Source organism: Heteronotia binoei, chromosome 3, assembly GCF_032191835.1.
Source record: "Heteronotia binoei isolate CCM8104 ecotype False Entrance Well chromosome 3, APGP_CSIRO_Hbin_v1, whole genome shotgun sequence".
In the NCBI taxonomy this organism is placed as follows: Eukaryota; Metazoa; Chordata; class Lepidosauria; order Squamata; family Gekkonidae; genus Heteronotia; species Heteronotia binoei.
The window spans coordinates 151,944,337-151,972,202 of NC_083225.1; the positions used below are offsets into that span (position 1 = coordinate 151,944,337).

Below are 27,866 nucleotides of genomic sequence, written 5' to 3' on the forward strand. Positions count from 1 at the left end.
CATTCCCTCCTTCCGCCCCTGTTTCTTCTTGGCATGTTTTCCTCTCTTGCTTATTGTAGAGCTATTTGTACTCAGCATAGGACTAAGCCACAAAACACAGCACAAGATTTTTTTTACTATCTTTATTACTAGTATTAGTATTCATACTATTAATATAGGATGGAGAAGTACCTAGACTGTTTCAGATCCCCTTGATCTGTATGTATGTTAGGATAGGCTGTATAGTTGCATGGCAGGCAGGCATACAAGTGGTGCAGTTCTTTCCTTCATACAGAGTCAGTGATGGGGGAAAACTATACCATGATCAACTGAATATCATGCAACTGTAAAAGGCACATCTCGCAGAAACCCCCCTTAACAAAATCCTATGATGGGAAGGTTTGTCTTGTAATTTAACATTCTGCTTTCTGATTTAAGGATGATGGGACTGAAGTTAATCTCTGCCTTTTCAGTTCCTATCACTTGTCTGTCTCTTGTTTGTGTATCATTTCTGAACTATGCTTGCTGATTAATTTGCAAGTTTTTTCTTGTTCTAGGAATTTCTGCTATGACAGCATCAAGCTCTTCTAACACTTTGCTCATAAGTATATTATGAAATGTCATATTTTTAAGAGGATAGAATCTCAATCTGAATACTCAGTCTGGACTTGATTCTGTGCAGCTCATTAATCTGCAAGAAACCTAAATTTCTCCCCAGCAAAAATCATATCTGAAAATGTGATTGTTTAATGGTCAGGGATCTATAACTGTGTTTTCATAGAAAACTCACAGACTGTAGTGGCTTCATTTTATCGACCTTTGACACCACTGTTTACATTTTCTCTTTCTCCTATATGTGTATTCACATATGTTTGTGTATATATAATATCTTTCAGCAACTGAACATTTACTTCATGTACCTGATACAGCAGACCCCAGCCCACCAAAAAATTTTCTGTAATAAATCTGTTAGGATTTAAGTTGCCACAAGACTTCTTTCTGGCTTTGCAGCAACAAGCTAATATGGTTTTCACTATGGAAACTGTCACCTCCTTGTTTCTGCATTCTGAGACCATAGTACAATACTGGCAAGTTCAGATTGAATCAGCAGCTGACCAGGATCACTGACAGTGGAAACATGTAGGATTTGCAGCAGACATCAACAGAAGTTAAATTTCACAGTTCTTATTTCATCCTTTTGAAAGTATGTTTTGAAAAAAAATCTAGTTAAATCTTAACAGGATGTAAATAAGTATGGAAATTATACCCTTTGGAAGCTGAAGGAAATTTTTTGTCAGTCCTGGATCAGTTGTGTAAAAGATACTTATTTACATATGTCAGTGTATTATAACAAAATTAGACCTTAGTGGAGATGAATTTTAATGGTGATCATAACTGAGATATGGGCGAACAAAATCCAATTTTCAATAGCTCCTTAAAGACTAACAAAAATTTCTGGGGTATAAGCTTTTGTGAGTCAAAGAACACTTTGTCAGAAGGGAGCTCATGAAAGTGTGCACTGTTGTCAGTGTTTAAGGTGTTACTGGATCAAAAATTTGTTCTACTGCTATAGACAACATAGCTACCCCGCCTGAAATGATGATATGAGTAATCTGAAGACCTAGAAGTCATTTTACTAAGGAGAATACAAAACTTAATTTGAAAAGACCACTGTAATTAAGAGCAGCAATTACTGGTTGCTCAAGAGTCTGTATTACCATTTACAGGAAGACTCAAAGTTCAAGGATTAGGTTTATATGGTGAGGGAAAAAAATCTAGCCTGGTCAAAGTTAGGGATGAATAAAAACAGACCTATTTAAAACAAGATGATGGTTCTCTACTAACTTGGTCATACATATAGTGTCATAAATATAGATACAGAACTTAAAAAAAATGGACTCTTGTTGTGGGGCTCTGTGAATAATCCTAAACATGTCTACTCTGACTTAACTCCCCAAAGACCAAAAGCTAGGTAAGGGAGGGGCTGGGCAAAGCATCTCTTTGCATGCAGAAGAACCCAGATTTAATCCCCAGCCTGCCTGCCTCTCTCTCTCTCCCCCTTCCTCCCCCTCTCTCTCAGTGCTGCCAGCCAGAGTAGACAATGCTGACCAATGGTTTGACTCTGTATATGGTGGCTTTATCTATTCTATGTTTTCTGACTGTTACATGGCTTGTTGTTGAATGCTTATTTCTCTGTATGATTTCTCTATGAGCATTTTTTATGCAATGTTTAATAATTCCAGATTCAGGGAAGGCTCCAACATCCACAAAACCTGGATCAAGATTTTAAGCATCGGATAACTTATTGTTGTTGCATAAACACACAACACAGTTGCAGTCTGGTAGTAGCTGAATGACTATATGGTGAGCCCAAAGACAGTGAATCTTGTCCACACATCCAGTTGTAAAACAAAGGGTGTTTTTGCTGAAGGATGTGTGAACAGCTTCAGCATCAACCTTTCATATTGCCATGACTGAGACATGTAAGCAGACCTTTTCTGTCTAATATCAACTTTATAGAGATAGAAAAACCCAGAAAGTTCTTTTATTTCTGAAGTGATTGCTCTATGGGTCAGGCTAATGACAGTGCCCTTTCCAAGACAACCAAACATTGAAGTATCAAAGCAGTGATTAAATGGTCAATGGGCCAATTTACTTTCTCACTCAATGAATCCTTTCTAGCAGCTTTCTTTATGTTACCCAACTAGAGTGGGGGAAAAATTAAAGGAACTATCTGAAGCAATAGTCTATAGTGACTTAAGGGTGTAAGTAAGAAGTGACTATTGGCACCATATGGGAAGCCAATTTTGTGGTTTTGAAAAGCTCACCTTGAACTCATTAATAGATGAGCAAGGCTTTTTCTCTTTGCCTGTTACTAGTGATGGGTTGCTACACATTATTGCTATAATGTATCTGGCAATGACAAAAAATGGCTGTTCGGTGAAAACAGCTGCTAACCTGCAAGCAAAAAGCCCTGATGTTGAGAGAATGTCGGGCATGCTCTGACCAGATAGCTTCTGGCTCTTTTGTGCCTCAAACAGGAAAGTAAGGAACAACTTGAAGCACTTAAACAACAGGCTGGTTCTGGTCCGTGCCACAGACCAAGGTTTCATACCTGTAGGGGTGAGATGTCTCCAGGTGATGACAGGTTCAGGGCGTCCATTTGCCATGCATACCAGGGTCACATTACTGCCTTCATTCACAGTGATATCTGAAGAGATATTGGAGATCTTTGGTGGAACTGTGGAAACAAAAGATTGGATAACTTTTAGCTGAAGTCTTTCCTTCTTTCTTTTGCTCTATCCTAACATCCCTTCCCCTGTTTCTAACAGCTGGGAGTGATTACAGCCCTTTACAGATTTTTTTTTTTTGGTAGGCAGCAACCACAAGTAATGGGAATGCATACCACCCACAATCCTCCTGATCAGTATTCCCTCTAAGCTGAGTTAGCGTGAGCTAGCTCACAGATTTTTAGACTCCAGCTCACACTTTTTTGTCTTAGCTCAGGAAGGATGACCCCAGAGCACACTAATTTATGCAATAGCTCACAACTTTCATGCCAGTAGCTCATGAAGCAGAATTTTTGCTCAAAAGACTATGCAGCTTAGAGGGAACATTGCTCCTGATATGCATGGTTGGCATTTTGTCTAAATGGGACAAAATGTTTCCATCCATGAACAGCTAGATTTTTGACAATGTATGTATCTATGTACTAAAGATGTACACACATGGGAAAAAACAAACAAACATACATTCACTCATAATGGTGATTATGAATACTTCATGCTCCTGTTATCCATGGCTGGTAGGCCAAAACTGAATGTCCAAAATGAGCTTTTAAAAGAATGTGCTGAAGATGCTTACCATCAAAGACATACAGTTGACAATTGTTCCATGTTTTACATAGTTCCCTTGACACCTGCCAAGCTTTTCAGAATGTGGGTGAGGCTACTGGAAGACTGGGTTTGTTACTTATTCAAATGAAAGGAAGACTGGTAAGCACTGGGCTTTCCTTAGGCAGTGTGTGGTTCCATTCCCCCTTTCAGGCTTTCCTCCCCCTCCCCTCCAAGATGTAAGAAGAGACACTCCATTTGGCTCTACCTTCTGTGGCAGACATTTTGAGGTAGCACTCACCAGCCCCTCTCAGAATTCCAAAGCTGCCCATAGGCTGTTCTATATTTTATGTCCTACTGCATAATTTCATGTCAAGTTAAACTCTTTGTAGCTGAATGCCCCAGAATAGTTTCAGCAGCCATAATATGTGAGCTACAGAAGGAGAAGCAAAGCATATCACTCATCTCTACAAGGCAACACATTTCTACCCTCCCCCATTAGTAGTGATTTGCTGGATAGCCAAAGAGTAAGGGAAATTAGCAAAAATGTCACCCTTATCCTATGATTTCACTTTTCCGTCTTACATTCAATTTCTAAGCAAATAGTGACAGAAAATCCAATTGAAAACTGATAAGAGAAGAATGTAGAATTTAAAATGAAAATAAAAGTATAGTTTGTAGCTAACCACCAGACTTAGTATTCACAGTCCACATGCATGAATCGGCTTGCCAGGTCTCCTGCTTAACAAAATAGCAGCAAAAAATGTGGAAAAATACCAAAAAAATCTTGAAAATACTTAACAATTCAACAATATTCAATGAAAATTCAGCACTGTTACAATACAATTCATTACACTTCTACAAAAGTTCATTCTATTCTACAAAAATTCATATAACACTAATGCAATGTGCAAAGACAGAATTAAAGTTCATAAAAAGACTCTCCACTTGTGTGTGTCAATTTCTTGACTTTAAAGCTCTCATAGACATTCACCTGACTCCGCGGGAAGAATAAAGTGCTAGTGCGGTCCAAATTTCGAATGCAGATGATTTAAGTTCTGGAAATTCTTTCTTCAATCTTGCAGATGTTAAATTGAAACTTCCATCAATTGTGAAATTGTTGAAAATAGTGGGTCAAAATAAGCCTCAACAGTAAAGCTGCCTGTAATATTGTTTCAGATACCTTTGTCTTACAGACTCTTTCCACATTCAGCCGCCCTGAGCCTGCTTCGGCGGGAAGGGCGGGATATAAATAACATTTATTATTATTATTATTATTATTATAACCTCTGCTCTTCTGGGTTTTTGCATATCCATTTCTGCTCTGTTGTCTGAGACAGACATTATTTCTTTCCCATACCCCTTGGAAAGATGTGAAGCCTCAGTCCGGAGTCAGAGATCACAGGTCCAGTCCCAGGATCAGGGTCAAGGGTTCAGGGATCTCAGATTTGCCTATATGAAACAGCATGTGTGTGTGTATGTATATGATATGCAGTAATTTTTGTCACATTTCTAAAACGGTATATAATCCCATTTCCAGTATGTAGGGGAAATTAGCAAAAATGTCACCCTTATCCAATGATTTCACTTTTCTGTCTTACATTCAATTTCTAAGCAAATAGTGACAGAAAATCCAATTGAAAACTGATAAGAGAAGAATGTAGAATTTAAAATGTAGAATTTAAACTCTCTCTCATTTACAAATCAAGACTACAAGATATTTTTATCTCCTATCCCTCCCCCAGTTCACTTTTATCTGGATGGGCTACAAGACCAGAAATACATGAGGTAGCCTGACCTCATCAGATCTCAGAAGCTAACCAGAGTCAGTCCTGCTTACTATTTGGATGAGAGACCACCACAGAAGTCTAGGGTTGCTATGGGAAGGCAGGCAATGGCAAACCATCTCTGAATATCTCTTGCCTTGAAAAACCTACAGGGTTGCCATAAGCTGGCTGCAACTTGATGGCACTTTCCCACCACCACTTCCAGGAAAATAAGTGGCAGGGAGGACGGATTGGGGGAAGGAAACAGTGAGTTTCTTGAAATTGCCTATCCTACTGCATAGCTGCTCAGCTTGATAAGTTTTGTAAGACCATGGGGTTTGCAGCCAGAGTAGAGTTCACACACACCAGAGCTTTTTTTTAGCAGGAACACACAGGAATGCCATCAGGGGGTATGACCTAATGGCAGGATCACATGGACCTATAGTGCTTTCCTATCTATCGTATCAGACTGGGGCTCCCTCTAAGAAAAAAAAAGCCCTGATACACACCATTGTATTACATTTTTTATCTTAACCTTCCTCCAAGTAACTCACTAGATTGGAGAAAGAATGACTAGCCCTAGGTCAGGCATGGCCGAGTGGCCCTGGGTATAGTCTTAGATCAGTATTCTCTGCAGGTAGCTACACCCAGGCATGTGAGACTGTGACTGGTCAGAGGGTTTTAACGATGCATATATACACCCTACAGTTTCAAACTCTGGTTAAGGATGCTTATCTGGCATGATAGCAAACTGAATTTGCTGTGAAATCCCTCCCTCAACAATGCATATGTTTGCTTCTGAATCTGAGCTTTCACTTCAAAGAGTCCTTGTGATTCTGTAAATAATCCTGAAAATGTGAACTGAGTGCAAACCAATGCAGTGTGGCGTGCCAATACTATATTTAGCTTCAGCAGTACAGCTGAGTAAAGAAAATGTATGCAATATTTGCTTGCCTCTTTGGATTTTGCCAGAACCATGAGTCAGCTTCCAAAGCACTGAGAACTCCTGAGAACACAGGAAATAAAATGAATTGGATTCATTCACTATGAAGCTGAAAATAACCACAAGTTTGAATAACATAGAAACAACATTTCTGATGAGTCTCATGATCCAGTCCTATTTGGTACCTGCCTGATTTTTCCCCGTGGCGGCCCTGTGGCACAGAGTGGTAAAGCAGGAGTACTGCAATACTGTGGTCTGAACTCTCTGCTCACGACCTGAGTTCGATTCTGGCGGAAGCTGGATTCAGGTAGCCGGCCCAAGGTTGACTCAGCCTTCCATGCTTCCAAGGTCGGTAAAATGAGTATCCAGCTTGCTGGGGGAAAAGTGTAAAAGACTGGGGAAGGCAATGGCAAACCACCCCGTAAAAAGTCTGCCATGAAAACGTTGTGAAAGCAGCGCCACCCCAGAGTTGGAAACGACTAGTGCTTGCACAGGGGACCTTTCCTTTCCTGAACTTTTCACCCATTATTTCCAATTATAGCAGGAAATTTTCAAATTTTATCAGAACGAATATAGCTATTTGAGCCTCTTGAGCAAAGGGAGATGGCCAAGTCACATCCATTTTGTCACCAATGAGTAAGAATCAAATAAATTAAAGAAATATGGAGCAGGATCACATGGACCTATAGTGCTTTCCTATCTATTGTATCAGACTGGGGCTCCCTCTAAGAGAATGACCTGCAGTGTATCCTCTCTGGGGCATCCTCACTATAGCCTGAGACTGGATGGTTGCTGTATAGAGTCCTCAGCTTCTGTGATGTCACTTTCAGTTTCAGCTGCAGTATCACTTTCTGTTTGCTGAAAAGTGGTGAGTTTGGTCTCATGTACCTGCTGGTCTTCATCCCCTCCTTGGTCTCCTTACATTAACAATTATATTTTTATCTTGCCTTTCCTCCAAGGAATGGAACACATAGTTCTGCCTTCGTCTGTTTTATCCTCTTAATTACTTGAGAGATATTATACATTAAAAGAGTAGGATTGTCAAATCCAGACAGGGAAATTACTGGAGATTTGGGAGCAGAGGCTGAGGAGGGAAAAGTTTGGGAAGGGTTGGGAGCTTAGCAGGCATGTAATCCTATACAGTTCATCCTTCAAAGCTGCCATTTTCTCCAAGAAAATTTATCTCTTCAGTGAGGTCAGTCATAACTCTGGGAGAACTTCTGCCCTCACTTGAGGTTGGCAACCCTAGAGCATGACTGGCCTAAAATCATGGGACCAGGACTTGCCCAGGTTCAGGTCCCAAGTCTTAGTCTGGCCTTCTAGCCCCCGCCCCCCCACACCATACTTGCTGTTTTAAAGGTCTCTGGTAGAAGGAGCACCAGAAAACCAAAACCAATATAAACAGAGGGCATCTAAACTTGGATTTAAATGAGTCACCACATTTTCATCGAACACTAGATAATATGTGATGGTGAAATCCCAAGTAGGCTATGGAGAAGGATCTCTCAAATTAGACTAGGGCTCCCAGCCTCCCACTGGGCCTTCAACCCACTGGCACAGGATGGGCTAACGGGCCCTGCCCCCGAAGAGCTCCATCGGCACCTGACGTGCCTGGCACAATGATGTCACCATAGAGTTTTTTTGTTACCAAAATGCCAGACTGTCCTTGTGCAATGTGCCTGGCATGATTACGTCACTTCTGGTTTTGTTTTGTTTTTGCTTGCCCTGCTAGTGCAAATTTTGTTTTTCAGCAAATCAATGAAGTAAACATCTCTATCATATTGTACTTGTGATGGTGAAGCCTCCAATACTCATTTGCAGAGCTGATCATAATCAATATTCATACTTCTAACATAGATGACAGAAGGCAGCATTGCTAGTTTGACTGGCCTTAAATCTGGAAAAGGCTGAAGACTGTTTAACAGCATGGAAAAGATGAGTTTGTTTTATAACTTGAATCTAGCTATTTTAGTTAAGCTTGCTAACTGAAGCATATAATGTATTGGTAGGAAGGATAAAGATGAAGAGTGAGAGTTGACAAAGAGCTGAGAAAACAGGAAATTGTGGCCACAAGGAGTAAATTAGAGTGGGAACTTGGAAGAAACTTCACAGTACTCAAGACCAGAAAAAGCTGTGCATATTTTGAGAAACAGAGAAGTGAAAGGCAGGGAGGAATGTTAGAAAGGCTGGGTGGTTAGAGACAGTATAGCAAGGTAAGAACCGGTGACCATGGAAACAGTGGAAGAGAAGACACAGAATTGAATAAAGAAAGGTGTTTTCACACATGCTTGCTAAAATAATGCAGTTTCAATCCATTTCAGTGACCATTTGCAAGTAGATTTTGCAAGTTCACACAGTAAAATCCAGTTGAAAGGTGCACTGAAAGTGGATTGAAAGAGCCTTCTTTAGTGTGTGTGAAAGTGCCATAAGACTAGGGGCAAAGTGGAACTAGGTCTGTGGAGTACTGGCAGGGAGGAAATCAAGAAGCAAGGAAACTCTGAAGTTCTTATGAGTTGCAGGTAAATGGGTCAGAGGATGGCTGTGCTCTAAGTTCACACCCTCACAGGAGCATTTTGCCAGTTGTAGTTGCTACTGCTACAGCTGAGAAACATAAAAAGGTCAATAAATGATGGTGGAAGCAGGATGAATTTCATATAAATGGCCAACTCTGTTGCTGCAGGCTTCTGATACACTGTTGCACTGCACTGATTGGAAATGGATGGGGGAGTGCCTTGGGATTTTCTGTCTTGGTCACCAAATCAAGGGAGTCACTGAGGACCATCTCATATTTACCATTTTTATATAGAGGCCACTGAAAACTACTTGTGTGTGCTCTCTGCAGTGACTGTAATGCTTTAAAGCCACTTTTCATATCATTTGACTCAATCCTATCTCTGTGCCAATGCAAAACAGTCCTAATGGCTGTTGGCTTCCACACAGAAAGCTTTGCCATATGGAGCCCCACCATGCTTTTTACCCGCCTCTGCATGGAAACTGTGACACTTGAATAAACCCCGAGAGATTAAGAAGCAGCTTGAGCCTCCCCTGGGCAGGTATACTTTTTTAAAAAATGTCTTTTACCTCAGGCTGAATAGCCCTGAATGCCTCAGGCTTATAAATATCTGTCCAGCTGGCACCCTTACAGGCCTCTTAGGGAAGCTTGCCTCATTTTTGCAATGGAAGGACTGTGTGCTGAAAGCAACTGTCTTTGAATTCACTGGGGAATTAAAACACATTTGAATTTCACATGTTCAAACTTTGGAGCTGTCCTTAGCTCTGAATCCTTCTGGACAGGATGGCAAGGCACAAATAACATTGAGACGCTTTTAATTTTAAAGGTGACAAGTCACTATATTTTTAAAAAATGAAACATAGGTGTCAGTGGATTAATTTGCAACAGTAGTGTTCATCACTCTCTTGCATGCAACTTTTCAGGACAGTCTTAAATTGGGAAGCCTTAAAAGCTGTACAGAGAGGAGTGATGAACATCAAGGCACAGTGCAAAGAGAGTGTCAGGTGTAAAAGGTGGATTAGTGGAGGACTGGGCTACACTGCAACATGAATTCAGTCAGGACACAAAGCCTGGCAGTCTGAAACCAGATGTGTTTACACAAGACATGGCAATCTGCAAGTTGCAGAGAATCACATTTACTTCCATTCCTAATATGAGGCCTGCATCTCTAGGAGGCTCACAGTTTACCCATTTCTCCGGCAGCAGCTGTTTCAAAGTGGAAACCAAATACTAAGCACAGTGCCCACCAGACAAGGGCCTTGCCCACTTTCCTGACAATGGGGTCAGGTACTATATTGAAGAACAGTGCTTGGAAGAACCACAGGTGGCATGTCAAAGAGTCCCTTGTGGTTCCAGAGCCACTGAGTAAGTATGACTGGCATAAGACAGTATAGCAGGGAAATAGTGCTTTTTTTCTGGAAAAAGAGGTGCCAGACATCTCAAGAGGAAAATGGAGAAACACATAGGTGTGCCTCATGAACTTTATAACATTTTTTTCCAGATTCGTCCCCCACCCCCCAAAGAGGGTCCAGAACTCCATGCAGCCATGTTCCCTTAGGAAAAAAAGCTCTGCTGAACCACACGCATACACAGGAAACCTACTTCACCAATATACTCTATATACCAAGTATCAGCTTCATCACCCCCACCCCCTCACATGCACTTAAACATGAAAAAAACAAGTTTAAATCAAATAAGTGGTTCTCTTAAGCTTTTCTTTGTGTGTGTGTGTGATTTCATAAGAATCTAAAAGATGGGTGGTTCTGAGAAATATACATTCTCTGAGCTGATACTTGCCTGTTGCCTCAGTGAACTGCTTCCCTTTGGACATTTATTTCTGGAAAAAATACATTGACACTATTGGGATCTACTTCTGAATAAAAATGCAAAGGATCTGGCTGAAAACTTGCAACTTTTCCTCATTTATAGGAATTTAATATCACATAGTTAACGGAGAACACTCCACGAATACCAGAGTTGAACTATGTACATTTCCCTGAGATTCACAGAGATAAATGCACACTAGAATCCAACAACCTTTTCCCTCCTTCCAACTCCTAAATAGTTGTAATAGAACTGAATGGCTCTTCCCCATTATGGCATTGCTGTGCTGGACTGCTCTGTCAAGACCTGCCTTGTTCTCTAATAAACATATACAACTATCTATCTTAAAGCAACTTGCAGGCAAAATAAACTATTGGTTTGATCTCCACTGCTCTGCATTACCAACATTTCAAATGGCTGGGTGGGGTCTGAAGCTTTTCAGCCCAAACAATGGCAGTAAGATTCTGTGTGGCATTTATACTGCTGTCTTTCCACTCAAATTCACACATGGACAAAGAGGGGAAAATGTTTCACAAGGGGCCTTGTAAAAATATTCCATTTCACATCAGAAGAGAGGATTAGAGCACTTTGTTCCTTCAGCTGGGTAGTTACTGAAATACTAAAAATATGATTGTACAACTACACACATGTACCATATGGGCTGTGTAGTCTGATTATGGTTCTTATCAGTTCAGAGATGGAGAAACACTGGACTACACCTAGCAATGTGCCAGCAGAACAAAAGAGAAAAAAATGACAGGTAATAGGTGACTGGTTTATTATCGTACAAAGCCTTTGGAGTTGTCAACGCAACCTAAGAACACAGTACCAGCAGCTAGAAGTAGGGGTGGATTAGCTATTATGGCCAGAGGCCCCCAAACTAAGTCAGCCCAGCCAGCCCAGAGAGCCCACACGGGGGGAGTGGGGACAGCTGGGCCCACCCATGCCCCGCACTGGGAAGGTGGCACTCAAGCTCCCCCAGGCTACACATGGGGGGAACTGGCACTCAACTGAACTGAGCCACATGCAGTACTTAGAAAAAGGCCTGCTTGGCAAGGGTGGAGCTAAGGCAGGCTAAGATAGTGGGTCCCATTTTCCCTCCCAGTCTCTATTCTCAGAGTCAGCAGATCTGGGAAAAAAAGATTGGTCATCCCAAAGGCTACATGGTTTCACAACTTTTTCTCTCTTTATATTTCATGCCGCATGCCCTAGTGCAACAAATGGTCTTATGCAGGGCTTTTTTTGTAGAAAAAGCCCAGCAGGAAATCATTCGCATATTAGGCCACACCCCATCATCACCATTGTTTCATGCAGGTTTTTCTGTAGAAAAGCCCAGCAGGAACTCATTTGCATATCAGGTCACACCTCTTGGCACCAAGCCAGCTGGAACTGTGTTCCTGATCAAAAAAGCCCTGGACCTATGAATTGTTCTTCAATTAAATTTGGTTTGATTAGGAAAAATTTGGTTTGATTATGCTGGAAAGCTGAATCATGGGCTCTCTAAGGGCTTAGAATTGAGCACGGAACTACAGTTAAAGGTGCTACAAATCCAACATCTTTCCGCTCTATATAAAGCGGAAGACAACCTGTCCTGCTATATCGTATCTAGCCCCAGTGATTTTCAAGCTCTAGTTTTCATGACAGGAACAGCTCACGTTGATGCAAATGATAAAAAGAATGAGACATGAAAATATACTAAAATCCCCCAGTGCAATCAGTGTTGCACTCAAGAAGAAAGCGAGTGATTTGTTTCCACAAAACATTAGCGTGTCCCTTAAGCACCAACTGCACTTGTAACAAAGGGGGAAAACATCTTCAAAAACACATGCAGTCATAGCAGCTGCTCCAAGACACATACCCTTGTTATCGACAACGGCTGTCATCTCTGAGAGGGTCTCTTGACACTTCCTGCTTTAACACAGCTCTGATAGCTACAAAAAGGGCTTCTAAATCCTCCCTGCAAGATCAATTTGCCCAGACCTTTTGCTCTCTTGTCTCTTTGTGCATAAATGCCAAGTGCCTGAGTTGAAGGAGCACCACCTCTCTGCCTCCCATTGCTTTGCCTCTCACCCCTACCACACTGTTCTTCTGACTCTGGCCACTCACCAGGGGGCAGAATAGGGAATTTATCCTTAGTAGGCGGCTGCTGCCTTTGAGGGCTGCTAATAGCCAAGAATAGGCCAAGCCCAGCCCAGCAATTCTGGCAGTACACTGGGGGCTACTTGGCATGGCCCTTCAATGATAATGACAGTACATGCTCAGAAACTGTGTCCTCCTGTAGTGCTGCCACTTTGAGAAGACAAAAGGTGAGCCAATACCTATGGATGAAATTGCAGGGGCTGACTGGCTTGGCTTGCTCCAGTTCTCAGTTCCCTGTCTGTCTTCCTTTAAAAGGGGTTAGACAGATTTCTGGAGGAGAGGTCCATCAGTGGCTATTAACCATATTCAGTTAAAGGAACTTCCACACACAGAGGCAGCACACTTCTATCTGTTCTAGCAGGCAGCTTCAGGGGAAGTTCTCAGCCTCTACACCAAGGGTGTCAAACTCATGAGGGATGGATCTGACATAAAAGAGCCCTTGCTGGGCTGGGCCATGTCGGGTCAGGCCCAGCCAAGTCAGGCCAGGTCATGTGTATACCTATTTAAGATTAGGTAGCAGAGATATAAACTTTATAAAGGACACAAACACAATTAAATATTTTTTAAAAACTTAAAACATGTTTAAAATGTTAGCACTCATTGGTCTTAAAGGTGCTTTCTTTGTATTTCTCCCATGGGATCCAGGGAACTGGGCAAAGGAAGCTTTGGCTCTTTCCTTCCTTCCTCATGGGACCAGGAGGGGGAGGAGCCTCAGTCAAAAGAAGGAAGAGAGGCTTGGCTCAGTAGCTCTGCTGTGCAATTGAGCAAGCCTTACAAAACAAGCTGATATGCAGAAGGAAGCAAGAGAGAGGGAGAAGGAAGCAGATGACAGTCAGTTGCTTGGGGGCCTCATAGGAGCCATCTGGGGGCCTGATTCAGCTCCTGGACTGCATGTTTGACACCCCTGTTCTACACTGTCTTTGCTCGGCCCTACTGGGCGCCTAATTTATTGTTGTCTGAAATGGGATGCTGGACTGCATGGCCCACTGGACTGATCCAGCAGGCTCTACTTCTCTTATCCATGCAAATTCATCTGCTCTCTGTCACATTTGGTTCATTTACCTTACTGATGCTTCAGTTACTCAACATCATTTTCCAAAGCCTGGGCAGTGGCAAAGCAAACAGTGGAAGAAGAGTGAAAAGCAAAGGTAACAAAAGATGGGCCTTTATTTTAATATCTGCCATTTTTACATTTTGTGTTCTATATTGGCAGGACCCACTGGTCAGAAATCTTTCACTTATTTTCCAAAAAAGCATTGGGCTGTTCTGTGCATGCCTCAGTTGGTAACAACAGCACCCAGGGTTACTTGCTTATGTGAATGACAACAATCCTAATCAGAGTTATGTCATTCAAAATGCATTGAAGTCAATGAACACAGAAGGGTGTAACCTTGTTTAGGATTGCACTGTGAGTCATTAAACATTACCAAACATAACTTTCCAATCAACTCATGTCACCTCAGAAACAATGGTTTTCAGCTGAGTCATTTCACACATTCTGTTCTGAGTCATCAAATAATGTAGGCACTTATGAACCTGTTCTTCCTTTCTCCAAAAGCAACACCCCTCCCATCCAGTGATTTTCAGTTGTTCCCTCAAGCACTTGATGGTTGGGACACCCACCACCTGCTTTCAGGTTCTACACCTGACACTCCTTGGATTGAGGAAAAGGAATCATGTAGACCTTTGTAGATTTCACCTATATGGGCAAGCCATTAAATTCTCCATCTGAAAAAAAGTTCATAGCCATAAAAGCCTCTGCAGGAGCTTCCCAATTAAGCCTTGAGAGTTGTAATTTCCTTGTCCCTGGCTTCTAATTAGCAGCATTTTGCAACAAATACAAAGAAACTAATCAGCCCCCAGGTGAAGATTAAAGGGGAAGAGAGGTATTGCTGGCCATCATATACACATATACACCTTGAGTGTGTGCAGTGGGTTTTTTTTTTTTTTTTTTGGAGCTGACACCTTGCCTGCTACAATTAGCGGTCCTTTCCTAGGGCAACTAATTGGCAGCAAATTGGCCTCATTAGTCATTGTTAAGTTAAAGTGAATGAGAGGAGTGTGAGGAGGAAGGAGAGGGGATTTAAAGAGGGGGGCTGGACTGAGTGGCTAATTTCCCTCTTCTCCTCTATGCTGCAGGCTAATCACTGCTCTTTACACCTATAACAAGGAGCAGCGTGATGCCGCTTCTGTCCACATGGGTAACAATCTAAGCAAACTCTCCAGCCCTTTGGGGGCAATGCATGCTAATGTCCCTGGATCACTTTGAAGATGCAAAGTGCTACACGAGCATTCAATTTAATTTAGCATGAACATTTTTCATGCTTTTTTAAATTTTTTTGATGGTTAAAATCTGCTCACAAGAGCTGCAGCCATCAGAGGTCAACTCAGTTACTAAACTGAGGCTTTCGAAAAAGACATCAGAATAAACAACACACAAATTTTACCACAACATGCCTTGCTGACTCTTCCCCTCCCCCCCATTTTTTTTAATTGCTGGTTTTATAGATGTGTAAGAGCCCCATGTTGCAGAGTGTTAAAGCTGCAGTACAGCAGTCCTAAGCTCTGCTCATGACCTGAGTTCGATCCCCAGCAGAAGCTGGGTTTTCAGGTAGCTGGCTCAGGTCAGTAAAATGAGTACCCAGCTTGTAAATGACTGGGGAAGGCAATGGCAAATCACCCCCAAAAAAGTCTGTTTTGAAAATGTTATGACAGCAACTTCACCCCAGAGTTGGAAACGACTGGTGCTTGTACAGGGGACCTTTCCTTTATAGATGTGTATGGTTGAACATGAACATATGAAGCTGCCTTATACTGAATCAGACCCTTGGTCCATCAAAGTCAGTATTGTCTTCTCAGACTGGCAGCGGCTCTCCAAGATCTCAAGCTGAGGTTTTTCACACCTATTTGCCCAGACCCTTTTTTGGAGATGCCAGGGATTGAACCTGGGACTTACTGCTTCCCAAGCAGATGCTCTACCACTGAGCCACCGTTGATTAATAATGGTTTTTAAAACTGCTTGCTGCCTGGAGGTTCCTAATTGGTTAGAAAGGTAGTATACAAAAGTTAAATAAAGAAATACCTAGAATCTCAGTTTCCCTATTTTGTTAATCCTTCTGCAAAGAAAAGTACAATAGGAGTGGAGTAAGCATAGGGAAAAGGGCAAAATTCAGAACAGAAAATAGAAAGTACTTCTCAGGAATAATTTATGGCATTCATTACCACAGTTTCTGATTATGGTCACAAGCTTAGATGACTTTAAAAAAGGGTGGAAGATAGACCTATGAATATTTGGAAAGGCTGCTAAGTTAAATGGCTCTCTTTTTGAAGTGGTTATAGGGGGGCATTAGTGAGGAAAGGGCATCAACTCCATGCCCTGCTTGTGGCCTTCCCAGAAACATCTGGTTAGCCCCTGTATGAAAACTGAATGCTGTAGTAGACAGACCTTTAGTTTCATCCCACATGATCCTCCTTACATTGTTAAGGAGTTATTTTTCAATTCTGGTACAGGTGGTTGGGCAGAGATACAGAAGAGCACAGGCAGCCATAGAAATGTAACCAAACACTGGTTTTAGAAATTACTCTGGTGTTAAAATGAATCTTTGTTGACTTCTGAAAGCAACAAAATATGCCCCTTGATCAATACTGAGTCAAGACATGCTTGATAAATGCAGAATAAAACAGGGCCAGAAACAGCTTCCTAAAGCAGTCTCTCCTAGCCTGCACACTTAAAAGTTGTAGCTACCTGAACTGTATTGTATGTATGTGCTGTCAAATCACAACTGAATCAGGGAGTCCTCAACAAGTGGCTTTCAAAGCAAGGGAGAAGCAGAAGTGTTTTAGCATTGCCTTCCTCTGCAGAGGAAGAGCCCCGTGGCGCAGAGTGTTAAAACTGCAGTATTGCAGTCCTAAGCTCTGCTCATGACCTGAGTTCAATCCCTGGCTGGGTTTTCAGGTAGCCGGCTCAAGGTTGACTCAGCCTTCCATCCTTTCGAGGTTGGTAAAATGAGTACCCAGCTTGCTGGGGGAAAGTGTAGATGACTGGGGAAGGCAATGGCAAACCACCCCATAAAAAGTCTGCTGTGAAAAAGTTGCAAAAGCAGTGTCATCCCAGAGTTGGAAATGACTGGTGCTTGCACAGGGGACCTTTCCTTTCCTTTCCTTTCCTCCTCTGCAGAGATGTTCTTGGTGGTTCCCCATTCAAGTACTGACTCTGCTTAACTTCCAAAATCTGATGAGATAGGCTTTCTCATGCTGCCCTCCTCATACCTGACCTGTAAGAGACTCCTTTTTCATTTCTGAGAAGGAAGGAAGAAAAATACAAGTTGGTTTTATTCTTTGTCCACTTGATGTGACAAAGAGACCAAGACTATAAATGATTATAGGGGTTTTTCCAGTAAAACTAACTGGAAGTTAAGTAATGACAATCAAAGCTAAAATCATAGGGTTGGAGGTTTGGCTCCTGCCCTGTTGTGTTTTAAGCAAGACAGCAAGAAAACATTCTCTTACTCTTCCATTCAAACTCACAGGTATACTTGAACACAGCCTAAGCACATGCCCCTATTAACACACATTCACTTCTTATTCAGCTCACACAATCATATAACATTATCCCCAAAAGCAGAGGCAAAACATGTACCATTCACCTATGTCTCTTTATACTTGCTTCTCACATCTTTTCTTATTTATACACTATAAATGTATGCAAAACTGTATTGCGGCTTACCTTTGTTTGTATGTTAAGATATTGTTCAGATTCTTAAATATGGTTATGTCATACATTCAGGGTTCATTTTTTTTGTTTCCACTGATGACAATGGAAAACACATTTCTATCAGTCACTCCCTTTACCACCCCCCCCCACACCAGGGATGAAATTCTCAGTGATCCAAAGGAGCTTCCCTTCCATATATTAGACAGATAGAAGAAAGCCTTCCTGTTTAAGAGCTATTGAAAGCACAACACATTTCTATTTCTTTTTCTCCCTGTCCAATTGGGAAGAAATTCTCAGAGGCTATGTAGCCTTTACCCTGGTGATCCTTCCTGCAAACTGCAGGAAAGCATACAGGAATCGGCATGTTCAGATATATCACAGGGCCTTTTTTGCAGCAGGAACTCCTTCGCATATTAGGCCACACACCCCTGATGTAGCCAATCCTCCAAGAGCTTACAGGGCTGTTAGTACAGGACCTATTAAGAACATAAGAGAAGCCATGTTGGATCAGGCCAAAAAACACACACACGCGCATGCACGCACACACACACACACATATATATAGCTCCAGGAGGACTGGCTATATCAGGGGTGTGTGGCCTAATATGCAAAAGAGTTCCTGCTACAAAAAAAAAAAAAGCCCTGCATATGCTTTTCCAAACAGGGCAAATGACACTTGTCTCAGACTAGGGCAGCACCATCAGGGAAAGGGTTAATGGCCCTATCTTATATCATGATCCCAAGCTCAAACAGGGAACAGCAAGAGTGTGATTTACCGAGGGAAAAAATGATGTAAAGATCTAATCTCCCGGCATCTCATGTACTGACGCTTCATTCTCTGTTCTTCTACCCCCTATCTGTCTCCTCCTCCAACTGCAACAGGAAGAAACTAGCAAAAAGAACTAGTAAATGCATCAAATTGGCATATTGCAGTGAAGCTTCAGGGTGGAGAGTAGGGGGGGGGATTGCATTTGCATTTAAAAGAATACATTTTATGGCAGGTGCTTTGCTTGCCTCACTGACAACTTATACTTAAGTGATCAACAATTACAAGTATATATTAGTGATGTCGCCAGTGATCATAATTCCCTGGCTCAGAATACAAATTTTGGCAGCTCATAATTGTTGCCTGAAATCTAAGGTGAGCGTTATGGCCCAGAGAGCTCCAGTTTGTATCTTAATCAGTGTATAAAATAGGGGGAGGGGGAACCCTGTCTGTAACCCCTTCCTTTCTCCCAAATGTTTCAGGAGGCAGGATTAGAATGGTGTAAGGATGATCAAAGTAGTTGAGGGACTGCTTGGCTGTTTGTTATCTGTTTGTGTTTGCAGGAACAGATTACCGTACTTATAGCCAGGGCTTCTTTTTTTTGTTTTTAGCAGGAATGCACAGGAACGCAATTCCAGCTGGCTTGGTGTCAGGGGTGTGGCTTAATATGCGAATGAGCTCCTGCTGGGCTTCTACAAAAAAACCCACCCTGCTTAAAGCCTTCAAAAGATGAATCCCAATCCCAAATGATAATGAGTCAGCTGGGAATAAGCTTCTGATGGTTCCAAGTTCCTGTGAACTGGAATAATCAGTTGGGGAAGGGACATCAGGTCACCTTCTCTGGAAACCTTTAATGGGATGGGGAATCAAAAGCTGGGAGAGGGTTTTTCTGATCTCCCATTCATCAAACTTTGCTACATCCTAGCTTTGCTGATATGCAGAATGTTTAGGGGAAGGGTGATCAGAAGCCCCTCTGATCCTGCTTCACTTCTCCTCACTCCGAGTGTTTCAGTTTTTGGTTGCAGAGAAAAAGGAGAGAATCCATCTCTTTCCTCTCACCATTTTATACTGAAGACATCAAAAGTACTGTTCTATCCCCACCTAGCTCAAAGGGGAGGGATGAGCTCCGTTTTTCAGCTTCACAGTTTATCTAAATGCAGTAGATAAAAACCTCACTCATAGCTAATTCTTCACCAGCTGAGAATGAGCTTCTGACCAACAGGCAGCTGCAAATTTGTTCACCAGCTGTTTAAGTTGCTCAATGCAATCCAAAAATATCCTTGATTGGCTCACAGTGTGACCATGTGCATTGAACAAAGTAAATTCATTTACTGAACAGTTTCACTGATAAATTCACGGTAGCCCTTGAACAGTGCAATGACATGGCCATCTTTCTGGAAATCTCAACTCCACTATCTTTCCTCCATCTAGTCTCACAATGCTGAAACCCAAGGAAAAGGTGTCTGTTGAATATTACGGGTCCCAACACAGCCTAGCTAACACTGGGAAATTTGGAGGCAGTGCCTGGGGAGAAAAGAATTTGGGGGAGAATGTAATGTCACTTTCAGGAGAAATTCTAGACTGACTCTCCTAGTCCTTATGGTTTCTACCATAGAGACTAGTGGAAATCCTTAGAGCTTCACTAAGTAGAGGCCATTATTTTCTTCCATTCTTCAATTCCTCAGGGATGGGAAATCTGAGCTGGGAACAGGTAAATTCCATGTGTGCATATGTGCAGCCGCATAAATATAGTCCATGGAATAGACTCAAGCTGAAGAATGACATTTCCTATTCCACCTACTGCCTGAGACACAGTGATTGCAGCATGAGATGTTAGAAGGATTGGAAGACATGGGAGAAAGTGAGGATGAGACTTCCACAGAGAGATGTTCCTTCTACCACCACCAAATATGTTCGGGGTAAATAAAACCAAACCAAATTTCTTTTATAAGAGCCAGTTTGGTGTAGTGGTTAAGTGTGTGGACTCTTATCTGGGAGAACCGGGTTTGATTCCCCACTCCTCCATTTGCAGCTGCTGGAAGGGCCTTGGGTCAGCCATAGCTCTAGCAGAGGTTGTCCTTTAAAGGGCAGCTGTTGTGAAAGCCCTCTCCAGCCCCACCCACCTCACAGGGTGTCTGTTGTGGGGGAGGAAGGTAAAGGAGATTGTGAGCTGCTCTGAGACTCTTCGGAGTGGAGGGGGGGATATAAATCCAATATCTTCTTCTTCTTATAAGTTTTATATACATTTTTGATTTTTATTAGGATAGAGAAATTTCTACCTGCTATGAACACAACAAACATCTGCTAGTAGAACCCTAAACCTGCTCATAACTAAGTCTATCATCCTTATTTTGCTTCTGTGAATGAGGTTTCTCAGTTTAGAACTTAATATTAAGCCAGTTCTGATATGCAAACATCCAGCTTATATCAATCAAAAGACAGTCTGATTTAAAGTCCTGGACAGATTTTCCTAACATTACAATTTATCATACAGTCCTGAATAGATTAATCACCTTCTAAATATTGATTTAATGGACAGAAGGGTGTAACTACTTAAGACTGGAGAAACTCAAAAATTTTGCAGATCTAATTATAGAAACCAGTATACCTAGGGGCAAAGCACCTCTCTACTGAATTCAATGACTGAGCTTTAGTCCTGGAATTTTAATTTTAGGAACAGATACAGGGTACTAACAATGCAAAAAAGTGAACATTTATTTGCTGTATATACAGGCCTAACTGAACTTCAATAGACAGTGACTGCATTCAGACACAAAATTGGGATTATTATGCATGATTTTAGGGTTCCCAGGTCCTTCCTTGGACCTGGCAGGGGACATTGGAGGGCATCCCTGGAGGGAGAGGGATGTCCCCACTGTGATAATGTTACACAGGCAAGGGAGGTTCGCCAGTGGTTGCTCTTGGGTGGCTTTCCCTGCAAACCAGCTGGTTGTAGGCAGGAACCCACACAATCAAGGGATCCCTGCCCCCACCTGGGAACTGGCATCCCTACATGATTTGCATAATTGTATTTTAAATTCCAGTGTGTGCAATAGGCAATTCCTCTTAGCTTCCCTCTTACAAGAAGAAGAAGAAGAAGCAGCATCACAGGCCAGTAACCCCCCCCCCCTTGCCATTCTAACTGCATGTTTGTTTGTTTATTATCTGTTTAGGGAATTTATATATAGTTAGCCTCTCCAGAGTCCTGCTTCAGGAGGCTTACAAATTAAGAAAAACACTAAAATCATTCCAACATCATAGATTATCAATATGATAACAGAACAAGCCATCAAACTAAAGCCATTAAAATAGTGTAAAACAACCACTGACACCCCTTCCCCCACAATAAATCTGATCTCAGATCAGAAGCTGACCATGAAATAGCTAAAAAGATAAAACTTCTTAGTTACAAGTTGGGAGAAAAGAGGAATTGTTTTGGCCTGGCACCTAAAAGACTGTGACATTGGTGCATTGGTGCCACATGAGCTTCGAGGACATTCCAAAGGGATTTAGTGTGTGTACGCATTTTCATTAAGATTGTAGTTTAGAAGTAGCGTCAATGTTCTTTGTGCTTAGAATTAGTACAAAGAACATAGACACTACTTCTAAACTACAATCTTAATGATACACACACTAAATTCCCTAATATGTCCAATTAAAATGTTTCCTAGTGGCTGGAACGGGAATATTTTTTCCATGAGACCATGGAAAGTTTCTACCAGTTGGAATAGACAGTACTGAGTAATATGTACCAATCTTGACAGTACTGAGTAATATGTACCAATATAAAGCAGTTTTATATGTTCACTGAAATCTGTGCTCTGAAAAGTGCACCTGTGAAATTATGATACATGCCTCAGACGTAAAATGGCAGCATTCAGGAAGTCATATTTTATGAAGAAATGGCAACAAACCAATGAACTACCTAAATATATAATTGTCCATGGAAATGATGCACATTCCTGCTGGAATGAGGGGGTTCACCTAACCCTTCCTCAGCTGTAAAAGAAGTGGTCAACAACAACAACAACAACGAAAACCTATGAAAAGCAGAAAGAAATGTTAGAACATATTGGTGCTGAAATAATGAAGTAGTTTGTCAAAGTATAGGCTGATTCCACACTCACCTTGCTCTGGGGCAGGCTTCCATTTCTATGTGGAGCAAGCTGGCGATTTTGCACCAGTTGTTCTGCGCAGGCATTTTGCACGGGGCAAACTTGCAATTTCCTGCGCCACAGTGTAAACCTGTTTTTTCAGGTTTACACTGCAGTGTGGCAAATCACGGGTTTGCCCTGTGCAAAATGGTGACACGGAGCAACTTGTGCAAAATCGCCAGCTTGCTCTGCACAGAAACGAAAACCTGCCCCAGAGCAAGGTGAGTGTGGAATCAGCCATAGTCTTAAGACTATCATCTTCAAATATTTGGTTTAAAATACAAAATTAAAAATAAAAATGTATTCAATGAAGGAAAGCAAGGTACGTTTAATAGCAATTATCTCTGAACATTTTTAGTCTACACATTTGGTACCAGCTAGAGCTTTCTGATTAGTATACTTAAGGAGGCATGCTGTGAATAGTGCATGGCGTTATTCTTACTGCATGCTTAAATTATACAAAAAAGTGTTTACTCTACTAAATCCAGAGGATTAACCCCTAGGATACTGACTAATCCAAAAGGGTAAACAGGTTTTTTCCCCCCTCCAAAGTGCAACCATACATATAAGGATGGCATTTATGTATAAAACGGGCATTTGTGATGGGATGCTGTTGGAAATCCTAACACAAAGCATAGATGGAAACCATTAAGGTCAAGGATTTCAGTTAAACAGGCTACTCTGTCTACTTCACTACTACTGTATACTGGATTTAAGCAGATTCAAGAGACTTATATTCATTTACTATCAGACAGAAATGTCTACATTTTTTATCATCTTCATCTAAATGCAAAATTTTGTCTGGTTACTTTTTTACCATTCCCCCAATGATATTGTTGTATATATTTTTCTGACTCTTCTGTTTTGTTGTAAGACTGTATAATATATAACACGCTTTTAGAAGTTTTCAGCTCTGTTTTATGATATGGCAGTGACCGCTTATATTATCTGCAGCAGCTTAGACCATTTTATCTTTGTAACCTAGATCTCATATTTTCATTGATATGTGTTTTAATAATTGGGTTGTGAACTGCCTGAGGCATTTTTAAACCAGAAGCGTAGGACTTAAATATTTTAAATAAATACATAAGTTCATCCCAGCCAAGCCCTACATTTACAGGGCAATCATATTTATTTATTTATTTATTTATTTTTATTTAGTGAATTTATATTCTACCCTTTCCCATGACAGGCTCAGGAGCTACTCCTGTCTAACCCTAATGAAATCAAGGGATGTAGAGTAGATTGGATTGTACTTCCACAGGTAATATTGCATTAAAAAGGTTCCTCAACCTAGACAACTCAAGCATATACTATGAGACTGTGAAGACTCTCAATGGAACTGTGGAGATTCATGCTGTAAGCAGTTGTATACATTATGGCCAGCCAAGGGAACAAAACAGCACTAAGACTCCCCGCAGCCCTGCCTTCCAGCAGGATATTGGTGGTGGCAAGCTCTGAGCTAAGGGTTTGAAACTTTGTATGGGGGTAAGATTTTACAGCCTTTTGGAGACTAAATTCCATGAGCACTTAAGTCAACATTTTTTTCCTTTGGATGTCGATTGATTTCTTTTCATGAACAGGAGCAGAAAGTAGAAGTGGAAAGTAGTTCTAGTTTTTACTTATTTGGAAAGGGCTTTCATACTTTGGATACATCATGAGAAACAAGGATTCACTGGGAAAAGATTATAATGCTGGGAAAGCTGAAGGCTGTAGGAAAAGACCAATGGGACACGGATTGACTCAATAAACAAAGCTACAACCTTCACAGATTACAAGACCTGAGCAAGGCTGTTAATAACAGGGCATTTTAGAGGTCATTAATTCATAAGGTCACCATAAATTGGAAGAGACTTGAAGGCACATAACAGACACTATTATGTATGCAATATATAAGCTGCAATATTCCCACATGATATTGTTATGTGTACCAATAATTACCAATGGCTCTGTGACAGAGCATATGTTATTTATGCCCAGGTTAAGTCCCTGATATCTTCAGTTAGCTTAGGCTGCAGATATGGGGAAAAACTTTCTCTGTGAGAAGCACTGCCTGTCAGAATGCAGAATACTGAACTAGATGGACCAGTGATCATCTTGGCTTAATGTGCATATATGTACTATGTATGGTGTGTCATTCCAAGGATAAATACCAGCTGGCTAAAGATCCAAAGGAGAAAGCGCAAAAGAAGGCCAGTATTTTCCAGTTTTGAAAGTGGGGATTTTGCATTGGAATGGGAAAGGAGTTTTTCCTACTCAGATTCTTATGGTTCAACATACATATGGTACTAAAGAGAGATAGTCTTGATGAAATCTTCTAGTGATTTGCAGACTGAATGCTCCTCATTTATAAATGAGGAGCATTCAGACTGCAAGCTGCAATATTCCCACATGATATTGTTATGTGTACCAATAATTACCATAATTATGGGAAAAGCAGATTCCGAATAGCCATTTTTGCACTCCAGGCACAAATGGGATACTCACCAAATGCTTCACCATTGTCTCAACTGATTACAGTCTGATTACATTTGATATTGGATGGCAGATAAAAAAGCCACATGATGCAAAGTTCGGGTACTTTAGTGTACAGAAGTGACCCATAAAAGTATTGAAATCATATCTGAAGGGCAAGAGTCACGCACAATTCAAACGCATGGCATCAGGTTTGTGGGAGACTTCTTTGGAGTATTGTAACTCAAGCTTGCAAAGATGGGATCATAATCTTGCAACACTATATCATGGTTATACACATGTGATCAAGTTGCAACTATTCCATGAAATAATATTTATTTATTTATGTTAATTTATAGCCCACCCTTTCCCATAATGGGCTCAGGGCAGGTTCCAACACAATAAAACAATCAAACCAACAGTAAAACAGTCAACAATAAATAACAGAGCAATTGAATAATTGAAGCAGATTAAAATACAGGAAAATGATAACCCAGATTAGACTAAAGAAGCAAGGATCTGCAAGGACTTGTTGGAGGCATCTTATTTGCCTCTCTCCCACTGTTCCTCCTCTCCCTTCCCTGACAGACCAAATAGACTATTCCCTTTTCTTACTTCCTTCTCTCCTTACCACCCAGTAGCAAACCTAACTTCAATAAATAAATAAATCTGCCCCTCTAATCTCAGCCAGCCAGCCAGCTGTCCTTCCTTCCCTACCTCCACCAGACAGCCTCTTCCTTGGAAAACTCTGGCCAGGTTGCAGAATGCCAGATAAACTGGGTCCAGTTGCACAGTGGGAAACTTTCAAGGAATTGTGGGTATCTCACATTCCCCTGTGTTCCTTTCTCATATGATTTCCTTTTTCCTTTCTCCTGGCAGCCACCATATCCTCACTTTCCCCCTGCTTCCTTCTCTCCTTTGCACCTATCAATCAACCTACCTTTTTTCTACCCCATTTCCAAATATATTATTCATTTACTTCATTTTTATTTCACTATTCTCACACTGCGGACCTAAAGCAGGTTACAGCATTGCCTCGCCTCCATTTCATCCTCACAGCAATCCTGTGAAGTAGGCTAGACTGAGAGTTCACCCAGTGAACTTTCACAGCACAGTGGTGATTTATATGGTCTGAAACTGGCTGATGTGGGGTGGCAGCTGTTGAATACTAGCAATCAGCCAGGCCTGGTTGAGCCATACAAGTCATGTGGTAGTAAGTAATCTGAGGCCCTGTTCACACAGCGTGTTGAGTCTGTGTTAAACTGATCCGGTTCTGTTCCAAATATCTGTATTCCGAATATTATCGATCAGACTGCCATATTGCAATTCGAATCACTCTGCGGTGAAACCGTCTTCTGCCGTCCACACGATGGCACCATGCAGTTCTTTTTTTCTCCACTTGTATGTCATTATGCGCATGCATGCATTATGTGCATATGCATATGTACACATGCGCATAGGTTAAAACATTACGTGGTTATGCAGTTATGCGTATATCACTAAGTAGTAAAAAAAAAAATGGCAGCCGTAAACCGGATGTCTGAGGCTTTTTTTGCTCTGGGACAGCCGTCAGACATCCGGAAGTTGGTCAAGAACTATCCAGATGGGGAAACTACGAGGTGAAACCAGAAAACTCAAAAAACACCACAAAGGAGCAGGTAACAAAATACTCCGGTTCCGAGAAGGATTGAAGGGGGGAGCCTACTACAAGTTAATACCGGGAGGCAGATGTTGCTGTCTGATCAGCCACTTTTAATCTGGTATGAAACAGCAGCGACAACTGATTATAACGTGCGTCTGAACAGCCCCAGAAACTGCCACCCATGAGTCCTCACTCAAAGCCAAAACCCCAGTTACTTCCTACATTCACAAATCTATGTTACATCCCCAGTGATAACTTCTATATTCATACAGCCAGAGTTTACAATTCTGTGGCAATACTTTTTAATGTTTCTAGATCTAGAGAGCACAATGCCAGTGATACATTCCATGTTCCTACCCAGTAACTGCAATCCCAGCATTATTAGATATAAGGTACTTATTAGATATAAGGCACATTATTTAACATGTGTGAAAGCACCCATAGACTAACTCTCTGGCTACAAGAAGTATTAGGATTGCAGGTCAGTATACTTCGAGCATAGTTTAAGCAAAATGAAAGATTAGTGGAAATTATAGATTTCATATATTTAGAAATAAAAATAGAAAAACATAAATGCAATTTACTTCTGCTAACTGAAGAAAATAGCAGTGGACTTTACACAATGAAAAGCACGACTGCTCACTCCTGGGAGAAAAATAAACATATATAATAGTGCCGATTGTTTATTCTTTTGCTTCACTGGCTCCTTCTAGGAACTGACTGCACAGGCAGGAAAAGCATAGCATGCAGCAACGTAGGAGACAAATGGATAAAGTTTTGTGAATAATGGCAAATATAGACAGTCAGCCTAAGATTTAAAAGTGTTCCCCCAAAATCTTGTTGGAGAAAAGGGTTCCAGAAAATAATGTCACTGTTAAACTCAAATACCTCAATATAGCTTTGTTCCTGATTTTAAAGAGAGTGTTGTTGTTTGGTGGGCAGCAGCAGCCAGAAAGAAGCACAGATGTAGCAGCAGTAGAAATTCCAATATTATCAAATTGCAGAAAGTTTAGCAACGACAACTCATAGCTGAGAAGCTGACAGCAGAAGTACTGTGAATATTTTGGCAAGTGAACATGCCATTTTTGGTAGCTATGGTCACTTAAAAGCTGAGTATCGGGTCACCTCACCTTGCCACTG

At 41.3% G+C, this 27,866-nt stretch overlaps 1 protein-coding gene across 3 annotated transcripts in view; it reads right to left on the bottom strand.

Moving 5' to 3' along the window:
• LSAMP (limbic system associated membrane protein) overlaps nt 1–27,866 on the bottom strand; it is a 2,408,919-nt gene that overhangs the window by 260,540 nt on the left and 2,120,513 nt on the right. For all 3 annotated transcript variants that reach the window (XM_060234657.1, XM_060234655.1, XM_060234656.1), the window contains one exon: nt 3,095–3,220. In XM_060234657.1, the coding sequence (XP_060090640.1) occupies nt 3,095–3,220 (126 nt within the window). The remainder of the gene's footprint in view (nt 1–3,094; nt 3,221–27,866) is intronic.